Source organism: Tenebrio molitor, chromosome 9, assembly GCF_963966145.1.
Source record: "Tenebrio molitor chromosome 9, icTenMoli1.1, whole genome shotgun sequence".
NCBI classification, from domain to species: Eukaryota; Metazoa; Arthropoda; class Insecta; order Coleoptera; family Tenebrionidae; genus Tenebrio; species Tenebrio molitor.
This window is the reverse complement of record NC_091054.1, coordinates 6,780,848-6,801,406: the sequence shown is the minus strand read 5'-3', so window position 1 is coordinate 6,801,406 and position 20,559 is coordinate 6,780,848. Positions and strand designations below refer to the sequence as shown.

At 35.9% G+C, this 20,559-nt stretch overlaps 6 protein-coding genes across 8 annotated transcripts in view; 3 read left to right on the top strand and 3 right to left on the bottom strand.

The window, feature by feature from the left end:
- Window positions 1–80: 80 nt before the first annotated feature.
- Window positions 81–6,430, top strand: LOC138138771 (uncharacterized). Of its 2 annotated transcripts, none has more exons than XM_069058819.1 (4): window positions 81–3,066; window positions 3,129–3,195; window positions 5,332–5,562; window positions 5,608–6,430. In XM_069058819.1, the coding sequence occupies exons 1-4, from the start codon at window positions 2,312–2,314 to the stop codon at window positions 6,094–6,096; spliced, it is 1,542 nt and encodes a 513-aa protein (XP_068914920.1). In that variant the 5' UTR covers window positions 81–2,311; the 3' UTR covers window positions 6,097–6,430. The 2 variants fall into 2 exon arrangements, with proteins under 2 accessions (XP_068914920.1, XP_068914919.1); XM_069058818.1 differs by lacking the exons at window positions 5,332–5,562; window positions 5,608–6,430 and adding exons at window positions 3,287–3,602; window positions 3,654–4,442 and having other exon boundaries at window positions 3,129–3,233.
- Window positions 6,431–7,198: 768 nt separating this feature from the next.
- LOC138137999 (odorant receptor 10-like) lies at window positions 7,199–9,086 on the bottom strand. The gene is made up of 6 exons (XM_069057648.1): window positions 8,874–9,086; window positions 8,365–8,825; window positions 8,206–8,310; window positions 8,049–8,154; window positions 7,846–8,004; window positions 7,199–7,793 (listed from the first exon to the last, which is right to left on the bottom strand). The coding sequence occupies exons 1-6, from the start codon at window positions 9,084–9,086 to the stop codon at window positions 7,737–7,739; spliced, it is 1,101 nt and encodes a 366-aa protein (XP_068913749.1). The 3' UTR covers window positions 7,199–7,736.
- A 134-nt stretch (window positions 9,087–9,220) lies between these two features.
- Window positions 9,221–10,531, bottom strand: LOC138137997 (lumican-like). The gene is made up of 2 exons (XM_069057645.1): window positions 9,496–10,531; window positions 9,221–9,438 (listed from the first exon to the last, which is right to left on the bottom strand). Exons 1-2 carry the CDS (start codon window positions 10,529–10,531, stop codon window positions 9,260–9,262), a joined length of 1,215 nt encoding a protein of 404 aa, XP_068913746.1. The 3' UTR covers window positions 9,221–9,259.
- An 81-nt stretch (window positions 10,532–10,612) lies between these two features.
- LOC138137998 (lumican-like) lies at window positions 10,613–13,593 on the bottom strand. 2 transcript variants are annotated; one of them, XM_069057646.1, is made up of 5 exons: window positions 13,433–13,593; window positions 13,189–13,385; window positions 12,544–13,142; window positions 12,298–12,494; window positions 10,613–12,247 (listed from the first exon to the last, which is right to left on the bottom strand). In XM_069057646.1, the coding sequence occupies exon 5, from the start codon at window positions 11,772–11,774 to the stop codon at window positions 10,665–10,667; it is 1,110 nt and encodes a 369-aa protein (XP_068913747.1). In that variant the 5' UTR covers window positions 11,775–12,247; window positions 12,298–12,494; window positions 12,544–13,142; window positions 13,189–13,385; window positions 13,433–13,593; the 3' UTR covers window positions 10,613–10,664. The 2 variants fall into 2 exon arrangements, with proteins under 2 accessions (XP_068913747.1, XP_068913748.1); XM_069057647.1 differs by having other exon boundaries at window positions 11,872–12,247.
- Window positions 13,594–13,733: 140 nt separating this feature from the next.
- Window positions 13,734–14,598, top strand: LOC138138000 (uncharacterized). Its single transcript, XM_069057649.1, has 3 exons — window positions 13,734–13,930; window positions 13,985–14,181; window positions 14,230–14,598. Exons 1-3 carry the CDS (start codon window positions 13,864–13,866, stop codon window positions 14,539–14,541), a joined length of 576 nt encoding a protein of 191 aa, XP_068913750.1. The 5' UTR covers window positions 13,734–13,863; the 3' UTR covers window positions 14,542–14,598.
- Window positions 14,599–19,814: 5,216 nt separating this feature from the next.
- Window positions 19,815–20,559, top strand: part of Reck (Reversion-inducing-cysteine-rich protein with kazal motifs) — a 30,474-nt gene continuing 29,729 nt past the window's right edge. Inside the window, exon 1 of the mRNA XM_069057636.1 lies at window positions 19,815–19,978. Coding sequence (XP_068913737.1) covers window positions 19,903–19,978 — 76 coding nt within the window. The 5' untranslated portion in view covers window positions 19,815–19,902. The remainder of the gene's footprint in view (window positions 19,979–20,559) is intronic.

The window sequence follows — 20,559 nt, the reverse complement described above, 5'->3', positions numbered from 1 at the left end:
AACGGGTCATCAATTTACAGCGCAATCTATCAGTTTTCAGCGATCTTTATTGTTTTACTCACGAAAGCGAATTCATCACGTTAACTACTCTTATTAGGGTTTTTGCACCGTAATTGAGGTGTGTTGAAAATGATCGCACTTTTCCAAATACCAAGCAATTTCGAACGTCATGGACTGTTACGTTTTTACAAATAATTATTTATTTAAGGGATCAATTTGAAACGTATTTCTAGAGAACTAATTCTGAATTATTTGGCAATTTAAATTTTTCAAAAGTATCGATTTCACAATGAAAATTGGTCTAACCATTCTAAATTACCGTAAATTGCTCCTTGAAAATTTGAAAATAAGTTTTAGCCGATCTAATAATTCGGAGTATTGTTGGTTGCATAACCACTACAATTTCACAAATTCACTTCTCCACGTTGATAAATTAAATTATTAAATAAAAAGACTACTATACTGGGTATCTCACGAGTGACAATAAGCCCGGCGGAATTGAAAATGCAACCCACAATACATTTCCAAAGTTAACGTGGCTATTTTAAATATCGTAATATTTTTAAAATGAAATTATAAATTAATGATGGCTTTGTCTAATAATTTTATTTGTCACAACTGACATTTACGAAAAAGTTAAAATACGACGATTAAAATGTATTTGAACGATGAGAAAACAGATATGATCTTGATTTATGGCGAATCTAATAAAAATGACTGCCGCCGTTGTCCGTAAACATTTTCCTAAAAACTCTTCGTTTTTTCACAATTTCAGTTAACCAAGAGAATGATGTTTATGTCAAAATTTACGAAACTGCACAGCTAACTATGTCATGTTTTTTAAATAAAAAAGTATATATCCACGTTAACTTTGCAAACGTATTGTGGGTTGCATTTTCAATTCCATTAGGCTCATTATCACTCGTGAAATACCCTGTATAACTACTTTTTTATAATTAAATTAAAAACACCGAAAAATAAAAACATTTGTTGCATCATCACGTGACTAAATGAGGTTTTCACTACCGCAAATCTGATTGTTAGAAACAGTGGAAATCATCTGGTTTTATTCCTCCAGTGGTGAATCATTCATTTTTATCAAAATGAAGGTTGTGGTTGCAAAATTTATTAAGAATTTATCAGTAAATTAAGACTGCATTTTTGTTTTATTATTGTTGTGCACAGGCTTGCGCTCCAAATTTCTTAAATTTTTCATAAATATGATTCAATTCGCAAAGATACTGAAGGTACCATGCGATTGAAAAAAAAGCACAGTACATTATGATCATTATGATTCAGTTGGCAGCGCTATCTTTCATAATACGTCATTAAAAATGAAGGATGCTAATTAAAATTTTGAAGAGGGAGTGGCTGGGGACGGAGCAATGACGTGACAATATGTGAATTTTTTGTGTGAACACCTGGTATATGGCTTACTTACTTACAATTAATAGTAAAAATAATGGCTCCAAAAATTTATAAAAATTGGAAAAACATCTGACATTATTATACGAACATAGAAATAGTTATTTACAATAAGAGTGAGAAAAGCAAATCTTTCGTTCACGCGAATTGAGTGGATGATGCAGTTCAAGTGAACGAAAGCGGCATTACTCTCGAGTGCTGTATTTTTATTAGAAAGTGAGTCTGTAACATTGTACTCAAAATTTTAAATAAATAAATTACATTTTTTGACGGATCTAGATCTGTTGCTATGGAAAAAACTGGTTGTGTGCAGGTTGTGGTGTGTCCTGGAAGAGGCAAGCGTCGCGAGGTGCCAAATGTTGCCTAAGAATTCAAAATTACGTTATCAGAAAGAATTGGAAAAATTTACGAGTGAATAAAAACCAGTGAGTGAAAGACTGTGAGCGAAAAACGAACGAAAGAAAAACTTTCACCTACTGGAAATTATGGATACAGACTCACTTTCTACAAAGGTATCGAACAAAATATATTGATTATATGTATTTTGTATTTTAAAAATTTTAGTCAGTGTTAACAACCAAAATGACAAATCTTTAACTGCCGGTCTTTCACTATTTGTTTCTCAACCAATTTTTCACCTCTTCAAACCATCTGTCTTGAAGGCACAGCAGGAACAAAAATGTTTCTATCTTATTCTCGTCTCTACCTTTTTCAACAAATTTCGAAAATTTTACCACACCCAACCAAACTCCCCTCCAATAACTTAAATACAAAAATCGTTGCGCAACTTCCACGAAACAGTTACGCTTACAAAATCCCAGTGCACGGATTTATAAAAAATTAAATAATAACAGAAAACAGCTCTCGACTCTCACGTTCATTTTTCATGACCACTTGGTCACTATCACCAACCAATTATGGTCCCAGTCGCGCTCCCGCAACCATGGAAAAAGCCAAACTCTCCGAACCGCTTCTCTTAATACACATTGCTGGCATGAGCCCTCTCGTCACAAACAAATTCGCCTTAATACGATCCGTTTCTTCTATAATCATCTACACTTTAACGCTCCTTCTGCTCCTGATGGAACTCTTCTTCAACTACAAAGGCATCGAGACGTTGGCTAGAGCTTCGGAGTCGCTCTTTGCCCAGTATGCTCTGGCTTGGAAAATTGCAGTTTTTGTAGTTTACAAGGACAAACTGGCCAGAGTTGTACGAAAGTGTGGAAATCTGTGGTCTTTGGAGGAATTCGGAGAGCGGTGGGGTAGCCATTTCGCCAGTCAGCACAAGTTTCTCAAGAAGTTTTTCCGAGTGTACAACGTCAATTTATTTGTGCTGTGTACACAGTTTGCCCTGATTCCTCTCTTCGACGAAGAACTCAACTCGGTTATGATGTACTATGCAGAGGATGAAGTAGCGAGTCCTGCGTATGGAAATTTTGTGTATGGCTTGCATTTTGTGTATATGTTTGTCGCGGCTTGCATCGTAGGAGGCTTTGACTGCTTGTTCTTCTACTTAATCGGACACATTGTGTCTGAATTTAAAATGTTGAGGGTTTCATTTAGTGACAAAGATATCGGCAAAAGCTGGACCTACAGGGAGAGATTTCGACGATCGATCAAACACCACATCCATATTTTGGAGTAAGAGGAATAATTTAATAATAATGTTTGCATTGATCTATCAATCTACACTGATTTGTCAGGCTCGTGAAAGATATCAACGAAATCTACTCGACCATGCTGCTGAACCAACACATGTGTTCCCTCTTCGGGATCTGCTTTGGAATCTTCTTGATGACCAAAGATGGGTTCGATTTCTTTCATTTGCAAACTTACAGACGCTTCAAGAAGAATATTTCAGAATACCACCCGACTTTGAACATTTCTCTAAATACGCCACCTACATCTTCGCTTTTATTTTACAAGTCTGGACCTACTCCTTCGCGGGGGATCAAGTGATATACTGGGTAGACCTAAAATTTTTTCATTTCTTTCTGAAAGGTTTTACATATCATTTGCAGTCTTCAAAAATTCCTGACGAGATCTTTTACAACTGGAACGGTGATAACTTGACCATCGACGGATCAAATAGAATAATTGCCATCAAAAGGGGACAGAAGGCAGCTAGAGTCTCTCTTGGAGGTTTTGGAAACTTAGATATTGAAAGTTTCAAATTCGTAACAGCAGAAAGATATTTCCAAAGACAAATTCTTTTGATGCATTTTTAGGTCATCAAGAACGCAGTCAACTTTTTTATGTTTATGGACACCATGTATAAAGAGAAATAAGAAATCACTCACAATGTTATAGAAAGAAATTCAGTCACTTCATAAAAGTGCAAGCTTCTAGTTGGAACTAATTTTTAGATGTCTTCATATACAGGGTGATTTTGAAAGTTGTGCAGATATTTTAATGACGAGCTACTGGCTTCATGTAGAACTCGGAAAAAATGTTTAAAAAATTCTGTCAAAAAATAAAATGACATTTATTTTTTGAGGTACATTTTTTTTAATTGCTTTTAGTCTTCTACGTTGTCAAACAACCTCGTAGGTAAAATTTCGGCACATTTTAAAAATACACCCTGTATACCATATTTTATAAAACGTACACCAATGCGGTTTCTTTGTTTTAAAGTATATTTCCTATAGGTTACTTCGCATTGGCCTACATTTTATAAAACATGATATACATACAAGGGTGTATTTTTAAAATGTGCCGAAATTTTACCTACGAGGTTGTAGGACAACGTAGAAAACTAAAAGCAATTAAAAAAAAATTGTAGCTCAAAAAATAAATGTCAAAATATTTGTTGACATAGAATTTTTTAAATATTTTTTCCGAGTTCTACATGAAGCCAGTAGCTCGTGATTAAAATATCTGCACAACTTTCAAAATCACCCTGTATAGCACATGTTTAAATATACATAATAAATAAACAAATAACATTCAAAAAATTGTATTTTTAATTTTCCAAAATTTTAGAATCCCTATTTGTTTTTTTTTATTAATGGGTCTTGAGCATGAATATAGAAAATATGATTTAAAATTTTCTTATTCCGCTATTTGTTTTTTTTTTATTACCTGTTAAATACTACTGCGTGAGCGAAAAAAATTGAGTAAGCCATGATTATCAATATTATCATGGTTCAGTTGACAGCTCTAGTTTAAATATTGCTGTTGTCAAAGAAACATATTATTTAAATCATCAAACTTCTAATAAACAAAACCTAACGGTTGTCAAATACAGCAGCAGTGCTACCAACTGAGCCATGACAATCATGGCTTACTCGATTAATTGTTTCTCACGGTATTTTAATTGGAACTACTGCCGGAATGTTATAGATATAGATTGGGGACTTGTTGTTAAGTTGGCACTACCAGGAAAAGTAACTAGGCGCGCTTATAAAGTATTAATTTGGAATTTATGACAGACTTCTGACTAAAGTACAGTCCAATCATAAGTTTTAAGCGACCTTGAGTTTGACAGTCCACATCTAAAACGTTTTTACTATAGACAAAAAATTGGCTATTGCTAAATTTGTTGAATATTCCAAAATTGCTACTTTCTGATAATTATCATACCAAATTATTGATTGTAGATAATAGACAAAGTATTCTTTGAGCAGGAAGCCGTAAATAATTTTTGAAGGAGAATTATTTGTAAATAATTAATTTGTAAAATTACAATCAATTTATGTGAGCTTGCTGAAAGAGAAAATTGACAAATTACAAATAATTAGGTAGCTACATCTATATTTTCCAAAGTTTTGAAAAAAGTTTTTGGTTTTTCGAGCACCTGAGAAAATTGTCCCACCGATTATAAAATCGTAATTTGACAAATCCCAAATTAGAGCTTCAGAACAAGACATGAAATTTTAAAACTTCCGCTCACGCTACAGTTATTTAGTTAGTTTAGCACGCACCATGGACAAAGTGGAATTCGCCGACCCTCTGCTGTTTCTAAATCTGATCGGAATGCACCCCTTCAAAACCGACACATTTTCCAAAACCAGACAAATCATCTCGATATCAGTTTTCTTCTTGGTCATCTTCTCCGGTCTGTTAGAGCTGATCTTCAATTCGCAAGGTTTAGAGACTTTTGCCCGTGCTTCAGACACCATGGTCCCCCAATGCCAGGTAGACCTCCAAATCCAAATGCTCATTAAAATCACTGTCTTCCAGCTAATTGGCAAAATAGCAGTCGTGGTAGTTTACAAGAAGGAAATCGCTCAGTTGCTCCAAGACAGCGAAAAATTTTGGCCTCTGGATAGATTTGGCGATCAACACGGAGAGACATTTGGAAGGACTCACACTCTCCTCAGGCGGTTCTTTCGAGTGTATAAAGTAATGATTACTTTTACTTGCTTGGAGTTTATTGCGGTCAAAGTGATCTTCAAAATAAAAAAACCTGTGGCGATTTGCTACGGGGAGAGCAAAGGTCTTGAGGCCCCCTACGAACAATTGTATTTTCTCTTGCATATGGGTATCACTTGGGTCTCTATTAATATAATTAATGGGTTCGATGGCTTGTTCTTCTATTTCATCGGACACGTTTTGTCGGAGTTGCACATGGTCAAAACAGCTTTTGGGAATTATGATATTGGAACAAACTGGAGCGACACAGAAAGATTCAAGATAACAGCCAAGCACCACAGTTTTGTTTTGGAGTAAGTTAGTTTACTCTTCATTATTCTTCGTTTCTAGCTTGTCTTCCTTTTCTACTACCAAATGGTTTCAGCTTTGTTTACAAGTTTAACAAGATTTGCTCTTCGGTACTGTTGACCCAACACGTCACCTGTCTCTTTGGTATTTGTTTTGGACTGTTCTTGATGGACAAAGACGGGTAAGCAAATCCAAATCAAACAAAAATATAAATGTTTAGTCTTCGTTCTCTAGAATACCTCCAGAGGTTGACCGTGCCACCAAATACATGCCTTACATAATTTCGTTTGCTTTGCAAACGTTGACATTTTGTTTTGCTGGAAACTTATTGATCACTTGGGTATGACGCTATTAATACGTCCAATCAATCACTGTTAGTTGTTAATTGTTGCCAGTCTCTGGAAATTCCCAATGAGATCTATTTCAACGACTGGAGCAGCGATGCGAGCTACAGAAACAAAACAGACAAAATAATTTCAATGTGCAGAGGACAAAGACCAGCGAGACTAACTCTTGGAGGATTTGGAGATTTAGATTTGGAAAGTTTTAAAATGGTAAAGACCAGGGGAGTAAACTAAAAAGTGGTGCAGTTTTATTCATTTTAGGTGATGAAAAACGCTTTTTCGTTTTTTGCATTTATGAACACAATGATTGGACAACATAATCAAGAGTAGAGCTTTCACTTTCCTGTTTCCTTTAATAATAATTAATTCAGAGGCGCAAACAATTTTGTGAAGATACTTTTATAATTAAAAAAAAAAAAAACAAAAACGTAAATCGAGTATTATTGTCCTGACATAATAAGAAATAAAGATATAAAAAAAATATTTAAAAAACTTAACAGGAATGGGCATTCCTTCCTTTTCCCGGCGCATCCACCATTTTTACAACATACCTTGTGTGCCAAAGAAATAGCAACATCTGGATAAAACTTTGTATTTTAGATGAACAAATAAATGATTAAACATTTGACAAAATATCTTCAGTTAGCGTGAGAATATCAGTAATGAGAAATGTCTTCTTTGAAGAACAGATAAAATGAAATGAGTATTTTTTAAAAAGAAACGACGCAATCTGTAGTGCATCTAGTTTCACACATGTTCAAGTGGTGCTAAATCTGGTGACCCTGAAGGCTAATGCAATAAGTTTTGGACCAAGAAACCTTTTTGTACTTGAGCAACATGGGCACCAATAAATAAGTGAACAAGTTTTCTATATTTACTTTTACTACAGTTCTTTAAATTTCATATACTACAGGGTGTTAGTAAATATTTGGGAATAAATTTCACTGTTAGAGAATTTCTCTAATTAGTTAGTTCATTTGTCTGCCTAAAATCGCATTAGTTTTGAATTTTCTTTTTTTTTTTAATTCAACCTTCTACGTTTAAATAAAAAATACGGATATTCCAGAATACGTTTATTTTTATTTTTTTATTTTTTTGAGAAAACTACTCGTTTTAACGAAAAACTTTATTTAGGTTTTAAGCCACATTTTTCATAAGGAATTCACCCCGAAATTTATTCCCAACCATTTACTAACACCCTGTATATGTTAAGCATAAAACAACAGATCTGCATTTCTATGTATTTTTCGTGGATGCGTCCATTGCTGGTATAACCTCTTGTAAAATGAGAACCTTAACAAAAATCTATTCCTGTGTCATAGAATTCATAAATGTAAAAAACGAGAACGCATTCTTGACAACCTACAAGAAAAAGAAAATGAACGTACGAGATTTTTTCTTTAAATTATCTCACCACAGTGAAACTAAGCAGATCTAAATTGGTAAAACCTCCAAGAGTTAACTTAGCTGGCGTCTGAGCTCGGTTTATCGCCAAAATTTTATCAGTCTTGTATTGATAAGCCTCGTCTCTAGACCAATCCGTATAAAAGACAGCATCCTGTATTTCCACCGACTTGATTTGAAAAAAATAAGAAATTGATAGTTGCACAAACTTACCCAGTCAGTGATCAGGGAGCCAACAAAACAAAATGTGAACGTTTGCACCACAAAAACTGTGATATAAGGTAAAAATTTTGTGATATGTGCAAAGTCAGGGGGAATTCTGTAAAAAAAAACATTGCTAAGGTGTTATATTTTGATAGCAAACATGTACCCATCTTTTGAGAGGAGAAATAGCCCAAAACAGATTCCAAAAAGACAGGAGATGTGTTGGTTTAGGAGGAGCTTGCTGTAAACCTGGTTTAATTTGTGTATGAACCTGAAACACGGTTGTTAGATACTTCATAAAGGGCTTGGTGTGTTGTTGAAGTACTTCAAGACAAAGACGTGATGTTCGATCGTGACAAAAAAATTGTCGGTGCGGCCATGATAAAAAGAAACTTTGACCATCTTCAACTCTGCCAAAGCGTGAGCAACGAAGTAGAAAAATAATCCGTCGAAACCCAGGATAAGGAACAAGATTTCAAAGGTACTAGCTGAATGCAGAACGTAATACAATTTGTCTTGGAGAGGAGTGAGGCCTGTGCTTTCTCCATAGCATATAGCCAGCGGCTTGTCAGTGTTGTAGAAAAGCTTCGATAAAACATACTGGAGGGACATGATTAACATCATGATTTTATAGACTAGGAAAAATTTCCGTGACAAACTGTGTATCTGGACAGGTTTGGTGAATTTGCCGGCAAATCTGTTCAACTCCCAAAAGCTAGAGGCATCTTCTACGAGCTGGACGATTTCCTTTTTGTAAATGATCAAAACTGCGATTTTGTGTCCGATCTGTGAAGCAACTATTAGAACAGAACTTCGCCACTTCGCATACTATACTTGGTAAACCACAATCATGGATTCCGAGGCTCGGGAACAAGTTTCTAGGCCGTGAAAATTCAGTAGTACTTCCAAAGCAGCGCAAATTGCAACCGTCAACGGGATACATATTGCCAAAAATTTTCTCCGGGGCGAAAATCTGTCATTGTTGAACGGGTCAAGACCGATTAGGTTTAAGAATCGTAAGGGTTCTGACAACTGTGCCTTGTCCATTGTACTACGCGGACTGACAAGGTTTCGAGAGATTGAAACGTTTAAAGTCTTGGGTAATTGGTTATCAATAGAAATTGCTTGCGTGCTCTCCCATCTGGTCAATTATATCGAGTAAGAAGGTTAAAGAAATTAAAGAAACCAGAAATTTATTTTTATTTCTATTTTTGTTCTGACTACAATGGTAAAAAGTTTACAGAGAATAAGCGAGCGCATTTATCGTTTCTTGAATAGGATTCCCGAAACGATAAAAAGGTGTTTTCAGAAATTTTGTTTTTGGCGCATTTCTCTTCGTAAGAATTTGCCATTGCACAGTACGGTGCCGTTCCAGAAGTCATTAGCTCCCTATCACAATCTGCTTGACAAACAAGACTACCAGTCAAAAATTTCAACATAAAATAAAAACACTTGCAATTCCAAGGGTTTCCGCGCAAACTCAGCTCAATGGGCAAGTTCCTTATGGATTTCACATCTAGCCTTCTTAATTTATTGTTTGCCAAGAAAACAGAAGAATCTCTATTGCAAGGCGTAAGACCAAGTTTTCCGAAATCTTTCCTTCGTTTATTATTATTATCCAAAAAAAATCGTTTACTATTATTGTTGATGAATGCCACAAAAGAAAATTCCACGAGATTATTGTTACTCAAATCTAGACGTAACAATTCCTTCAAATCAAAAAATTCTTCACCAACAGAAATGATTTTGTTGAACGACAGATCCAACAGCTGTAGTGATTTGAGAACTGCAAATCCTTCGATACCAGTTATATCGTTATGACTGAGCGTAAGTTCTTCAATTTGTGATGAGTTTTTCTGGTGGATCATCGAAAATTCCTTCAACTTGTTGTGATCCAAATAGAGAAATTTCAAACCATTTGGCAGCGAGTCAGATTGCAATATTGCTAATTTATTGTATCTGATGGCAAGTTTTCCCACTGTGCAATAATAAAACGAGTGGGACCTCAGAATAGTGATGCGATTGTGGGACAAATCTACTATTTTAATTTTAGCACGAGTAAAAGCATAATTTTGTATGTTCTTTAAGGCGTTGTTTCTCAAATTTACCTCTTCCAGTTTGGTGAGACCTACAAAAGTGTACTTTCTTATAGCGTCCACATGATTACCGTACAGTGTGACATATTTTAGCTGAAACTTCCGACTAAAAGACTTGGAGCTAATAGTTCTTAGTTGTTGGACGATAATTAAACGTTGTATTTCCCGCAATTCATCAAGGTGCTTCGGCTTTAAACTATACTCAACGGAAAAATTGTTGCATTTGTTTTTTTGTTGGATCAACAATTCCGTCACACTGTGTCTTTCTTCGAGGTACAAAACGTCGTCTATTGTTTCACATTTCACCATGTAAGAATCTTCACACACAGAAACCACCACTTCTTCATTAACTAAACAAATTAACACAATAATTATACATCTCAACAAACGCATCATTTCTGTTTGATTGTTATCAAAATTCGGCTAACTTATCATGTCTCGTGACCTTTAGGGGACAGACAAAATAAATACAAGCTGTTCCAATAAAATTTAAATTATTTATTTAACAATACAAGAAGATTTGACTGGGCTACGAATAGTTGCAAGTAGAAACTTTGGGCAGTGCTTTCTGAAAGAGCTGAAGGTATTCTTCTGGAATTGGATCTTCAGAAGGACACTTTTCGTGATCGTTGAATTCACCAACACAAAAAGGAATTCGTCCAGAGCTGGTTAAACTAACGTCACACGGATCTCGCCTAATCTTTAGCGTCATATTGTAGGCAAATTTGTTAATTTCATTTATACACTGACAAATCCAGGGATTTCCACTTAGTGCCCAAGTGATCGGTGCGTTTTTAACATAAGTTACATTCAACATCCTCAAGTGATTAAAAGCGAACGAAACAAATTCAATTTTATATCGATTTCTAAGTAAAGACTGTCCAACTCTGTAACTATGAATATTGTTAAACGACAAATCTATAATTTTTGGTGCACTGAAGTGCGTGAACAAATCAGCGGTCAACAATTTGTTGTGACTAATAGACAGCACTTCGATGGTATGCGACCTATTCAAATAGGCGACACTGAAAGATTCAAGTTCATTATAATCAAAATGAAGGGAACGTGTATAGGACGGTAACGCATTGTATTCAATCTTTGCCAACTTGTTATGTTTTAGGATAAGTTTGATAATGTAACAGCCGTGAAGCGACTCAGATTGCAGAACAGTCAAATTGTTGTACGACAAGTCCAGCACTTTCATTTTGCAGGATTCAAAAGCATAACTTTCCACTCTTCTAATGCCATTGTTTTTCAACTTGACTTCTTCTAAATCTAGTTGGACAAAAGTTGATGGTTTTATAACCTCTAGCTTGTTTCCGTACAGATTCAGAAACTGGAGTGAAGACAAGTTACTGAACGAAAACTGTTCAATACTGTTGAGTTGATTTAAAACAATCAGACGTTTCAGGAATGGTATTCCATCAAGATGAACTGGTGTCAGTGAAAATTCCGATACTGCTTTTGTGCATTCATCTTGCTCTATTAACAGTTCACTCCAGTATTTTTTCTCTTCGTTGTGGAGCAGGTCTTGGATCGACTCACACTTCATAATGTAGGACACTTCACAAGCACCACTTACGTAATTTCTATGGGCCACACAAATCAAAATTAAAATTATGTGTTTTAGCGTGCGCATCGTTCAAGCGATGTTAAATAAGTTGGCCAGCTTTAATGTTATCGTACCATCAACTCTGACCTCTGACTAAAATTAGACCAGAGACGCAATAAGAAAATTTTTGGTCTGAACGCTTTATTTCCATGATTCCGCAGAGGACTACTTTAGGACCGATTCTGTTAGTACAATTATTTAATTCTTGGGGTCACGTCGTAAATGGGCAAGCCCCGATAATTAAGCACTTGGTAGAAACTGGCTTGCTTTTCGATGTTGCTGTGGGTAAAAAACAGCTTCGCATTTTCCAGCTCATAAGATGTCACTCGTCCAACTTTCAACACCCCTTGGTAGGTCAGTCTACCGATGTTCAACAATCCCTTGTTGCCGACGGACTCGTAACCCCCTGGAACGGGTAGTTTGTTGGTCATGTTAACGTGAAAGTACTTATTCGATGTGGTAATCCACTCGAAATTGTCCGCGTGTTTGGTGCACAATATCTGCAAGTGAACCAGTTTTGGAGGGTGTTGCTAAATTGCAAGATCTTTACTTTGATGTCTTTGTCCGCTTTTTTCACACCGTAGCAAGGCACGTCGAGTTCGTTTTTTCCTGGAAAAATTTGCGCGACGTAGAGACCGTGCCCATGGATGTAGGCTTGACCGATGTAGGTGTTTCGACCGTCCAGGTCTCTACCCCCGGGAAGAGCGTCTGGGGGAATCACTCCAGCGTATTCCTTCCAGTAATATTCTACAGACATCGGGAGTGAAACACACAAACAACCAGAAACCAAACTTACCAACTTCACTAGCAATTTCTTTGGTCAAATTGATAAATACGACCCAAAGGAGTAAGACCTGAAAGTGTCTCATTGTGTGTGATTGTTAGTATAACTGACTCTAGCTGCAATGGGAATGACATTAAAGAGCTAAGGTCAAAGAGCTTGATAAGTCTTAAGTGATAAGTGGTGAGGTGTTCGTTTTTATTATCAAAGCCAACCAGTCTGGAGTAAACACTGAAGTCGCTTTATTGAGGATCAAGCACCCCATTCTAACCTCACTAATTAGCAAAATACAAATCAGTATACGACACACAGGGGGTACTATTCTGCTCGTTGTTCACTTTACGGGAAAACATCAACACCTCGTACGACGTCGCTTTCTTTTCAGCAGCTCCACCAACAAAGTGAAACTGCGCGTTTTCTACCGCATATCCAGAAATGGACCCAATCTTGATCCCTCCTTGGTAGGCGAGACGTCCCACGTGGAGCATCCCCTTGTTAGCATCAACATGGTCGTGACCCCCAATCACTGCATGCTTGCCAGTAGTGTCCAAATGAAACGTTTTCGAGGTGGTAGTGATCCAGGAGAATTTTTCTTGATCTTTTGAACATAAAATCTAACGACAAACAAAGATATGGTTGGGTAGATTTTGATTTAGATACCTTAACAACGGGACCAGGTTTTTTGACTCCGTAAGCGGCAAGATCTGGGTTTGTCACTCCTGGAGTGATCTGCATGACGAAAACGCCCAAGTTGTGAATGTAGGTTTGACCTATGTAGGTTTGTTTGCCGGCAGCATCCTTACCACCCGGAACAGCGTCTTTGGGAATTTCTGACGAGAAATCTCGCCAGTAGTAGTCTACGAGTAGCAGACTTAGAAGAAATAAGAGGGTCAATTTGACTCACCATTAGAAGCACTAGTTACTAGAATTTGCAAAAACACCGAAGCAACCAATATTAACAACTTCATTTTAAAAGAGAGATTTATTAAAAGCAAACAACTCTCAAGAACATAATTTGTTATCGTCTTCGTAATACTTATTTATTATTAGACCTGATAAAAACAACTTGCATGAATACTGTGATGTCATTGGTTTCTCCGTAAAAACATCTTTTACTGGTAAACCCCACCGTATCAAAAGTTGATAAAGGTTGATTAAAGTAAAGGGAATTTTTTGCAGATTGTCACTACTTTCAAAATTAAACTGCACCAAATCTAGTAAAGTACATTTAGGTTATTGCCCAATAAACAGGCGAAGATAAAGCAAGATCACAACGTTGACCTTAAGGTTACGACATAAATAAGCGAAGGATATTACATATTTCTTTATCCAACCATGGCGAACGTTGCTGTACTGTTGTTAACAATTTTGTGTGTGGTCCAAGTGAAGGCCCATGACGTGGGTGAGTTAGTACCAAAATAAGGCAAAACAACCTTTTGAGTCTTACGCTTCTTAGATTACTACTGGAGAGATTACAACGGCTTGATCCCAGAAGATGCTCTTCCTGGAGGCAGAGACATCAACGGCAAAGACACCTACATCGGTCAAATCTACATGCATGGCTTTGGTCTGTTCATCGGTCAAATCATTCCAGGAAGGTTGGAAATAAATGTGCCTTGTCACGGTGTGAGAAAACAAAACTATGCAATTAAAGTAAGTCGACGGTTTTGGTTTTTTCCAAGTGACAACAACACGTTGTAGATATTATGTACCAAACACAAAGACAACTTCGGATGGTTGTCAACGACTTCGACGTCGTTCCAAGTTGACACCATAGAGAAACACGTGGTGGTTGGAGGGTACAACCATTTCGGGGCCAGGAAAGGAATTATGAACATAGGTCGGGTGAAGCACCAGGGCATTTTAAAAATTGGAGCAGTTGCGTCGCACCAAGTCGAAAATGTGTATTTCTACTATGTACACTCGAACAAGTTGGAAAAAGCCACGGCTTATGAAGTTTTGATCTATGACGATTCTGCACCGACTCTTGACGTTAGAGCATTTGTGGAATAATTTTATTGTAAATAGAAACTTAATGTTAATTAATAAATGTATCAATATCGGTAAAAATATCACAGTTATCACTTTGATAAGCACTTAAAAAGCGTTCGAGGGCCAGGTCTGAGATTTTGTTTTCCGAGCACTGGTTACTGGTGTCGACGAGACAGCAAGGGTTTTTGCCCAAACGAAGAATCCGTCGGTCACAAATCGTCTGCATGATGGTACTGTGACGGCGGTTTATTATTTTCAACATGTTGTCCCAGCACTTGCAGTTCCAAGGGTTTCCAGAGAGTGTGATGGTCAGATCGGTGTTGTTAAAATATCGCAGATCTAGATTTCTCAAGCGATTGAATGCCAACAAAATCTTCATCTGGTGTCTTGAGTGTTTGATAAACTCCGGAGTAAAAGCAAGTCTCCACAGTTTGTTGCCACTCAGGTCTAAATGCCTTAGATGTGTTAAGTTGTCGAACTGTTGGTTGACTGAAGAGATTTGGTTGAACGAAAAGTCTAACTTCTTCAACATTGGGAGTCGGCTCAGATCAGGAATACTTTTTACTTTGTTGTGACTTACAGTAAACTCCTCGAGTTGTGACAATCTCTCCAATTCATCCGGAGCAAGGTCAAAACTGTTGTGGTCTAAACGAAGAAACTTCAGAGTGGTGGGCAAGGAATTGACTTCTACCTTCCACAACATGTTGTGCGTGAGACTCAACTCCTTCACTTGGCATTTGTTAAAAACTCCAGCTGCAAATACGGTTATTTTGTTATACGAAAGATCAAGACTCTCTATTTTGGACGATTTGAAAACATTTTTTTCGATCTCTTTGATGTTGTTGTTCTCCAAACCTAATTTGGCCATATTCTTAAAGCGAACGAAAGTCGACTCCTTCAAAGTCCCAATATCATTGTCGTAGAGGATAAGATGCATCAATTGTTTACAATAAGAAAACGCATTTTTAGATATTTCGACCAGTTGCTTGTTGATAATCAACCATTTTAAGTTGGACAAATCGCGATTTAGTTGCTTACTGCTCAATATGTATTTTGGGGGAGTTTCGTCGAACTTGTCTCCCTGGATTAACAACTCTGTCCACGTTTTTTTCATCGTGTTGTACTCCACGTCACTTAAACTCTCACATACGATTACGAAGGATTTTTCACAAACGCAAAACACAAATGTTACATTTGTGGTGGAAAGAAGAATGAAGAAGACAAACTTTAATGAAAACATTTTTCGAACCACTAATTCTACTTTGGTTTGTGTTTTATTGGCATGGCAAAGTTATCAGTTGACCCCACATTAAACTGGGAAATTTATTTTCTGGTTTTGTTGTTATCATCAAGTCTTGGAATTGTGTGATATAATAAATTAATTATTATGCTACGTCACTGGCCATAATTAATTCTCAACAGTGAGTAGATGGCTTAAAATATGTATTAAAAAACCGGAATTATTGCCAAAGTTTTAAATTCAAATAAAGTGCTTTCGTATTCTCGAATTTAGCAAATATAAATGGATATAAATATTTCTCTCAAATTTCACAAATTTTCACTGCCAAGGTCAGTCAGTCGCGCATTCAAGCTGGCTCAAAGACAGTAAAAATGTGAAATTGCAACGCATCTTCATCAAAGTCTTAAAAACAAAACTAAAGTATTCTTCTTGCAATGTAATGATTGCAATTATTGATTGAATCAAATTACAACAGCGCCTAAGTAATCACTTCTATTATAGTTCTAAAAGTAGGAATAGTAAATGATGTTAAAGTGTAAATACTTTTATCTATTCAAATCAAAAGGTCAAGTAGCATTTTAACCGCAAGGGTAGATAAAGTGGTATTTTACCAGCAAGGGTAGATAGAGTAATTTTTTATTATTACCTCAACAACGCTCATACTAACGAGATTTTAAAACCTGACTTATTAGTAATGATTAAAAATAGTAGAGTTTTAAAGGTCCACGAGTGCCAAAAAAAGCCCAAATTACACAAGAACGAGTTGAATACAACGTTTTTTATCAAAACCCGTTCATACAAGAGAAAATTCTCAAATTCTGACAGTGTCGAACAAAAAAAAATGTTTTAATAATAAAATACAAATAATGCTATAGAAAAAAATAGAATATTATACACGACGATAAAATTTAATTATCTTCTCCAGCGTAATTAAAAAACTAAAAAACATTCTCGAAGATAAAATACAATTCTATCGTCTTGTATAATAAATAACTATTATTACTAGAACCAATCGATTTATAAAGCTGTATTATACAGGGTGTCTCACAGAGTGTGGTATATGTTTAAACCTGTAATTGGTCCGCAAGTGAAGGTTCTTCAAAAAAAAATTCAGTGTCTTAAGTTTCACCGTTTGGGTACAAGAGCAATTTGAAAATTTTGCCAAAACCGTTTGGGAACCGCTGGAAACATTCAGCGGTCTTCAATAGTGCATTTCAATGGTTTCAATGAGGTCATTTTTTTTTCTCACTAATTTTTGTTTTAAATACGCTTAAAGATACGTTCAGGGTTTGCATAATGCAGGATTTGAATATACAGGGTGTTTCTGAAATACGTGTGTTAATTTTAACCCGTGAAAGAACTCGCCAATTTATGAAACTTTTCTCTATAACATTTTGTAAAATTCGTAAAAGTATTCCAAGATTTTTTGCTCCACAATTTTTATCAAACGAGTCGTTTTGTGTGATTAACTAGTTTCTATTTTTTGTAACCATGAGAAACTAAATTGTGATTATTTATTTTTTTCTATAACAATGGAACTTTTTAACAAAGCTCTGTTTCTATCACAACAGTAAATTTTTGCCCTTACCCATAGGCGGGTATACACTTTGAGAGTTAATTTATTCCAAATTTGAAATCAATTTGTATTGCTTTTTCGTAAAAATGTTATAGGGAAAAGTTCCATGATTTGGCGCGTTCTTCCACTTGTTAAAATTAACATATGCATTTCAGAAACACCCTGTATATCATACTCTGTGAGACACACAAGGAAATACTCAGGATGTCGTTTCAACAATTTATAAGAATTGTAAAAATCTTGCAAATAATGTTCTTGTGTCTTAATTCGTCTCCATCTCGAAAACTGTGAAAGATTGTAAAGAACGTTTTTTGTAGAACTTAAAATTTACTATTACAAAAGTCAATAGCTACTACTGTTTAGTCGTTCAAGAGGGTGCCATGAAATATTCCCGTTTTGTGCGACTCATAGTTTGGCCGGTTCACCCTGACTTCGTAACAATTGATTGAAAAAAAAATCTAAATATGGTTTAAAAATTCGGAACAATTCACATAGTGACTAGATACTGTAAAGACATTTTTAATGCCAATATGAAGAAGTTCCAATCATTTATGATTTTTAAATTTTTTAAATTCCAAAACAACATTTTAATTTCTAGTTTTATTGTTTATACAAAGCAAATGAACAACCAAAGTAGTAAAGTTGTAAAGTTGTATTTACCCAAATTAAAAGGCGAAGAATAAAAAAGAAAATGATGGACGTTATTATTGAATGAAAAAAGTAGACAATAATTTTTGAAAAAACGATATCAATTATCAAAGATTAACTGTTAACAATTTATTATAAATAATTCTGCAATAGTTATTTGTACAACTAGTTATGAAAGTCATACTTTTCTTCACGGATTTGCAAATTGATTAACGGGGGCGTAGCCCGAGTTACACACTACACACTATTTTTTTCCATATCGAAAAAGTTGAGAAATGGTCTAAATGGATTTATAAAAAATTACAAAAAAAAAAACAAAAAATAGGTATCATCTCCAAGGAGATGGAATACAATGATGCAAAAAAGTACTACTTACTTTCACTACGATTTTTCGTGTAAAAAAGTGCTACTTTCACTACGATTTTGCATGTATAAAAGTGCCACTTTCATTACGATATGCAAAAAAAAATATTTATCGCATATTCTCTAGATTTTCTCACACATTCAAAGCGTATTTGGTATTTTAGATGAAAATGTAAGAAACGATTTAAATTAGGCAAGTATGTTTTAAATCATTTTTAAAATGCCACAATGCCACCCAACAATATAATTATAGGGTTGGAAGAACCTTCCAGACTTGATTACTCCTGCAAAATTAATGACTATAAAATTACGCAGGATCATAAAATATTGATCTAAAATGTATCCATTATAAACCTGAATTGTTTCAGTGCCGTTAGGTTGGCACTAGTGATAAACTTACAAGCTTTGCTAATGAGAAAACACCGTTCACGTTGTTTTGGCATAATGGGAGGCCATTATTTATTTTTTTAACGTTGGACACACTGTTTCATTTCCGTCACTAAAATGCCTAACAGGAGCATCTATCAAAATGAACATAACATGTTGCTGAATTTTCCGCGATCTCTAAGTATTCTTCTATTGCAAAAAGACAACAATGCACTAGACATTGACGCTATTTATAACCTCAAACTTAGAAAAACATAACCTAATTCAACAGGCAGCTTTGCTACATATCAAATTAAATGGTAAATTTCCATGGCCTCTCATTAAGCCAAAACAGCGTGAATGCATTTTATTTGGATGTACAGTTGCGGAAATAAATTTTCGGGCAGTATTGTCAATGTCATAAATAAAATTGTCATATGGACTGGAAAGATTGTATTACGTGTATTGTTGGTTGCCTACACTACGACTCTTATAAAGACTATTCAATTTTATTCTTCATTTATATAAGTAAAGAGCGATCAAATTAATTTGTAATCGAGTTATCCATGAATCCGAAATCGTATGTCGTTACTTGAACTCCACGCTCCAATAAAGACAGCTTGAAACACAGATTAGATCTCGACATACCAATCGCAAAGACATACGGATTCAAATCCATGGATGACTCGTTTACAAATTAATTTGATCGCTCGATATTTTTCTTTAGTAAATAATAATGTACAACTAAGTTCCGTCCATCTTAAGCTGATTAAGAAATCTTTTTTTTTTAATTTACTTAACCAATAACCATTTAACGAATGACACTTTAACGACTGGACAAGACATAATTAGTAATTATCGTCCAGAAGATTTCATATTTTCCAAACAATCAATGTCTTCTGATTTTCTCTTCGTCGAAAGGTCGTGGTTCACGTCCCCAGCCAACTGTCCATCTAGCCCCCATAATTTATTATCATCACGAACATTCCTGTTATTCGCACTTGTGGGTGGTGAGAATCAGGATTCGCCCCGCTCCACCATCGCATGCCCGACTCTCGCATCCCACCATGCCGAAGGCTCACCATTCCGTCTCTTCTTGTTTACTTTTAGAAATTCAGTCGCTCAACAGTCGTCGATATGAGTGTGTGATAGTTTCCGCTCGAAACGCGCGTTCACGTGCAACACAACCATGTCGATTCAGACCAACATCAGTGCCATTTTTTACATTTATTTGATCATCATTTTTAACAGGATAACTGCTCAAGGTGAGTCGACGCGAACGCGCTAACCCTCTCTCAAAAAATGTTCTGCAAGCTCGCCGCAATTCTTCAACCCTCGCGAAGTGGTCGCGCACTATTCGCATCTTTGCGCGACAAGAATTAAAAGTGTAGTGTGGCTGGCGCCGTTGTGCAAGAGCGGAATGTTTTATCAGTACATGAAATGAAGAGTCCCTTATTTAATTAACAATGTCATAAATAAGCAGTAATTAACGTTCTGGCCCGGCTGGCTCTAAATTATTTCATTATTTTTATGTGTCGTGAACGGTTCGGGTGATTAGTCGACGTACATCGCCGTTAATATTTGAAGAGGTGATCGTTGACAAGACGACTGCTGCATCGATTTTATCATTTTCGTTTGTCAGGGGTGGAAATGCGAGCGTCGCGACGCCAAGACCATTCCAACGGTGTCAAATCTGGTACGGTAGCCGCCGCGATGTATCACGATTTTTGATGTTATCGGCAAAAAAAAATGTAACAAACATTTCGGTAACCCCCGAGAACAGCTGCCTCGTAATAAACAACAAATCACTGTCCTTTGAGCAAGGATGCAGGTTTATTTTGTTGTT

Coding starts and splice junctions, on each gene's coding strand:
- LOC138138771 (XM_069058819.1), top strand. CDS start 2,312: ATGACCACTTGGTCACTATCACCAACCAATTATGGTCCCAGTCGCGCT. Junction 3,067..3,128: donor CACCACATCCATATTTTGGA/GTAAGAGGAATA, acceptor CTGATTTGTCAG/GCTCGTGAAAGATATCAACG. Junction 5,563..5,607: donor CCATGGTCCCCCAATGCCAG/GTAGACCTCCAA, acceptor ACTGTCTTCCAG/CTAATTGGCAAAATAGCAGT.
- LOC138137999 (XM_069057648.1), bottom strand. CDS start 9,086: ATGGACAAGGCACAGTTGTCAGAACCCTTACGATTCTTAAACCTAATC. Junction 8,005..8,048: donor GCTCCCTGATCACTGACTGG/GTAAGTTTGTGC, acceptor TTTCAAATCAAG/TCGGTGGAAATACAGGATGC. Junction 7,794..7,845: donor ATCTGCTTAGTTTCACTGTG/GTGAGATAATTT, acceptor TTTTTCTTGTAG/GTTGTCAAGAATGCGTTCTC.
- LOC138137997 (XM_069057645.1), bottom strand. CDS start 10,531: ATGATGCGTTTGTTGAGATGTATAATTATTGTGTTAATTTGTTTAGTT. Junction 9,439..9,495: donor GCGCGGAAACCCTTGGAATT/GCAAGTGTTTTT, acceptor TTTGTCAAGCAG/ATTGTGATAGGGAGCTAATG.
- LOC138137998 (XM_069057646.1), bottom strand. CDS start 11,774: ATGCGCACGCTAAAACACATAATTTTAATTTTGATTTGTGTGGCCCAT.
- LOC138138000 (XM_069057649.1), top strand. CDS start 13,864: ATGGCGAACGTTGCTGTACTGTTGTTAACAATTTTGTGTGTGGTCCAA. Junction 13,931..13,984: donor AGTGAAGGCCCATGACGTGG/GTGAGTTAGTAC, acceptor TACGCTTCTTAG/ATTACTACTGGAGAGATTAC. Junction 14,182..14,229: donor AACAAAACTATGCAATTAAA/GTAAGTCGACGG, acceptor AACACGTTGTAG/ATATTATGTACCAAACACAA.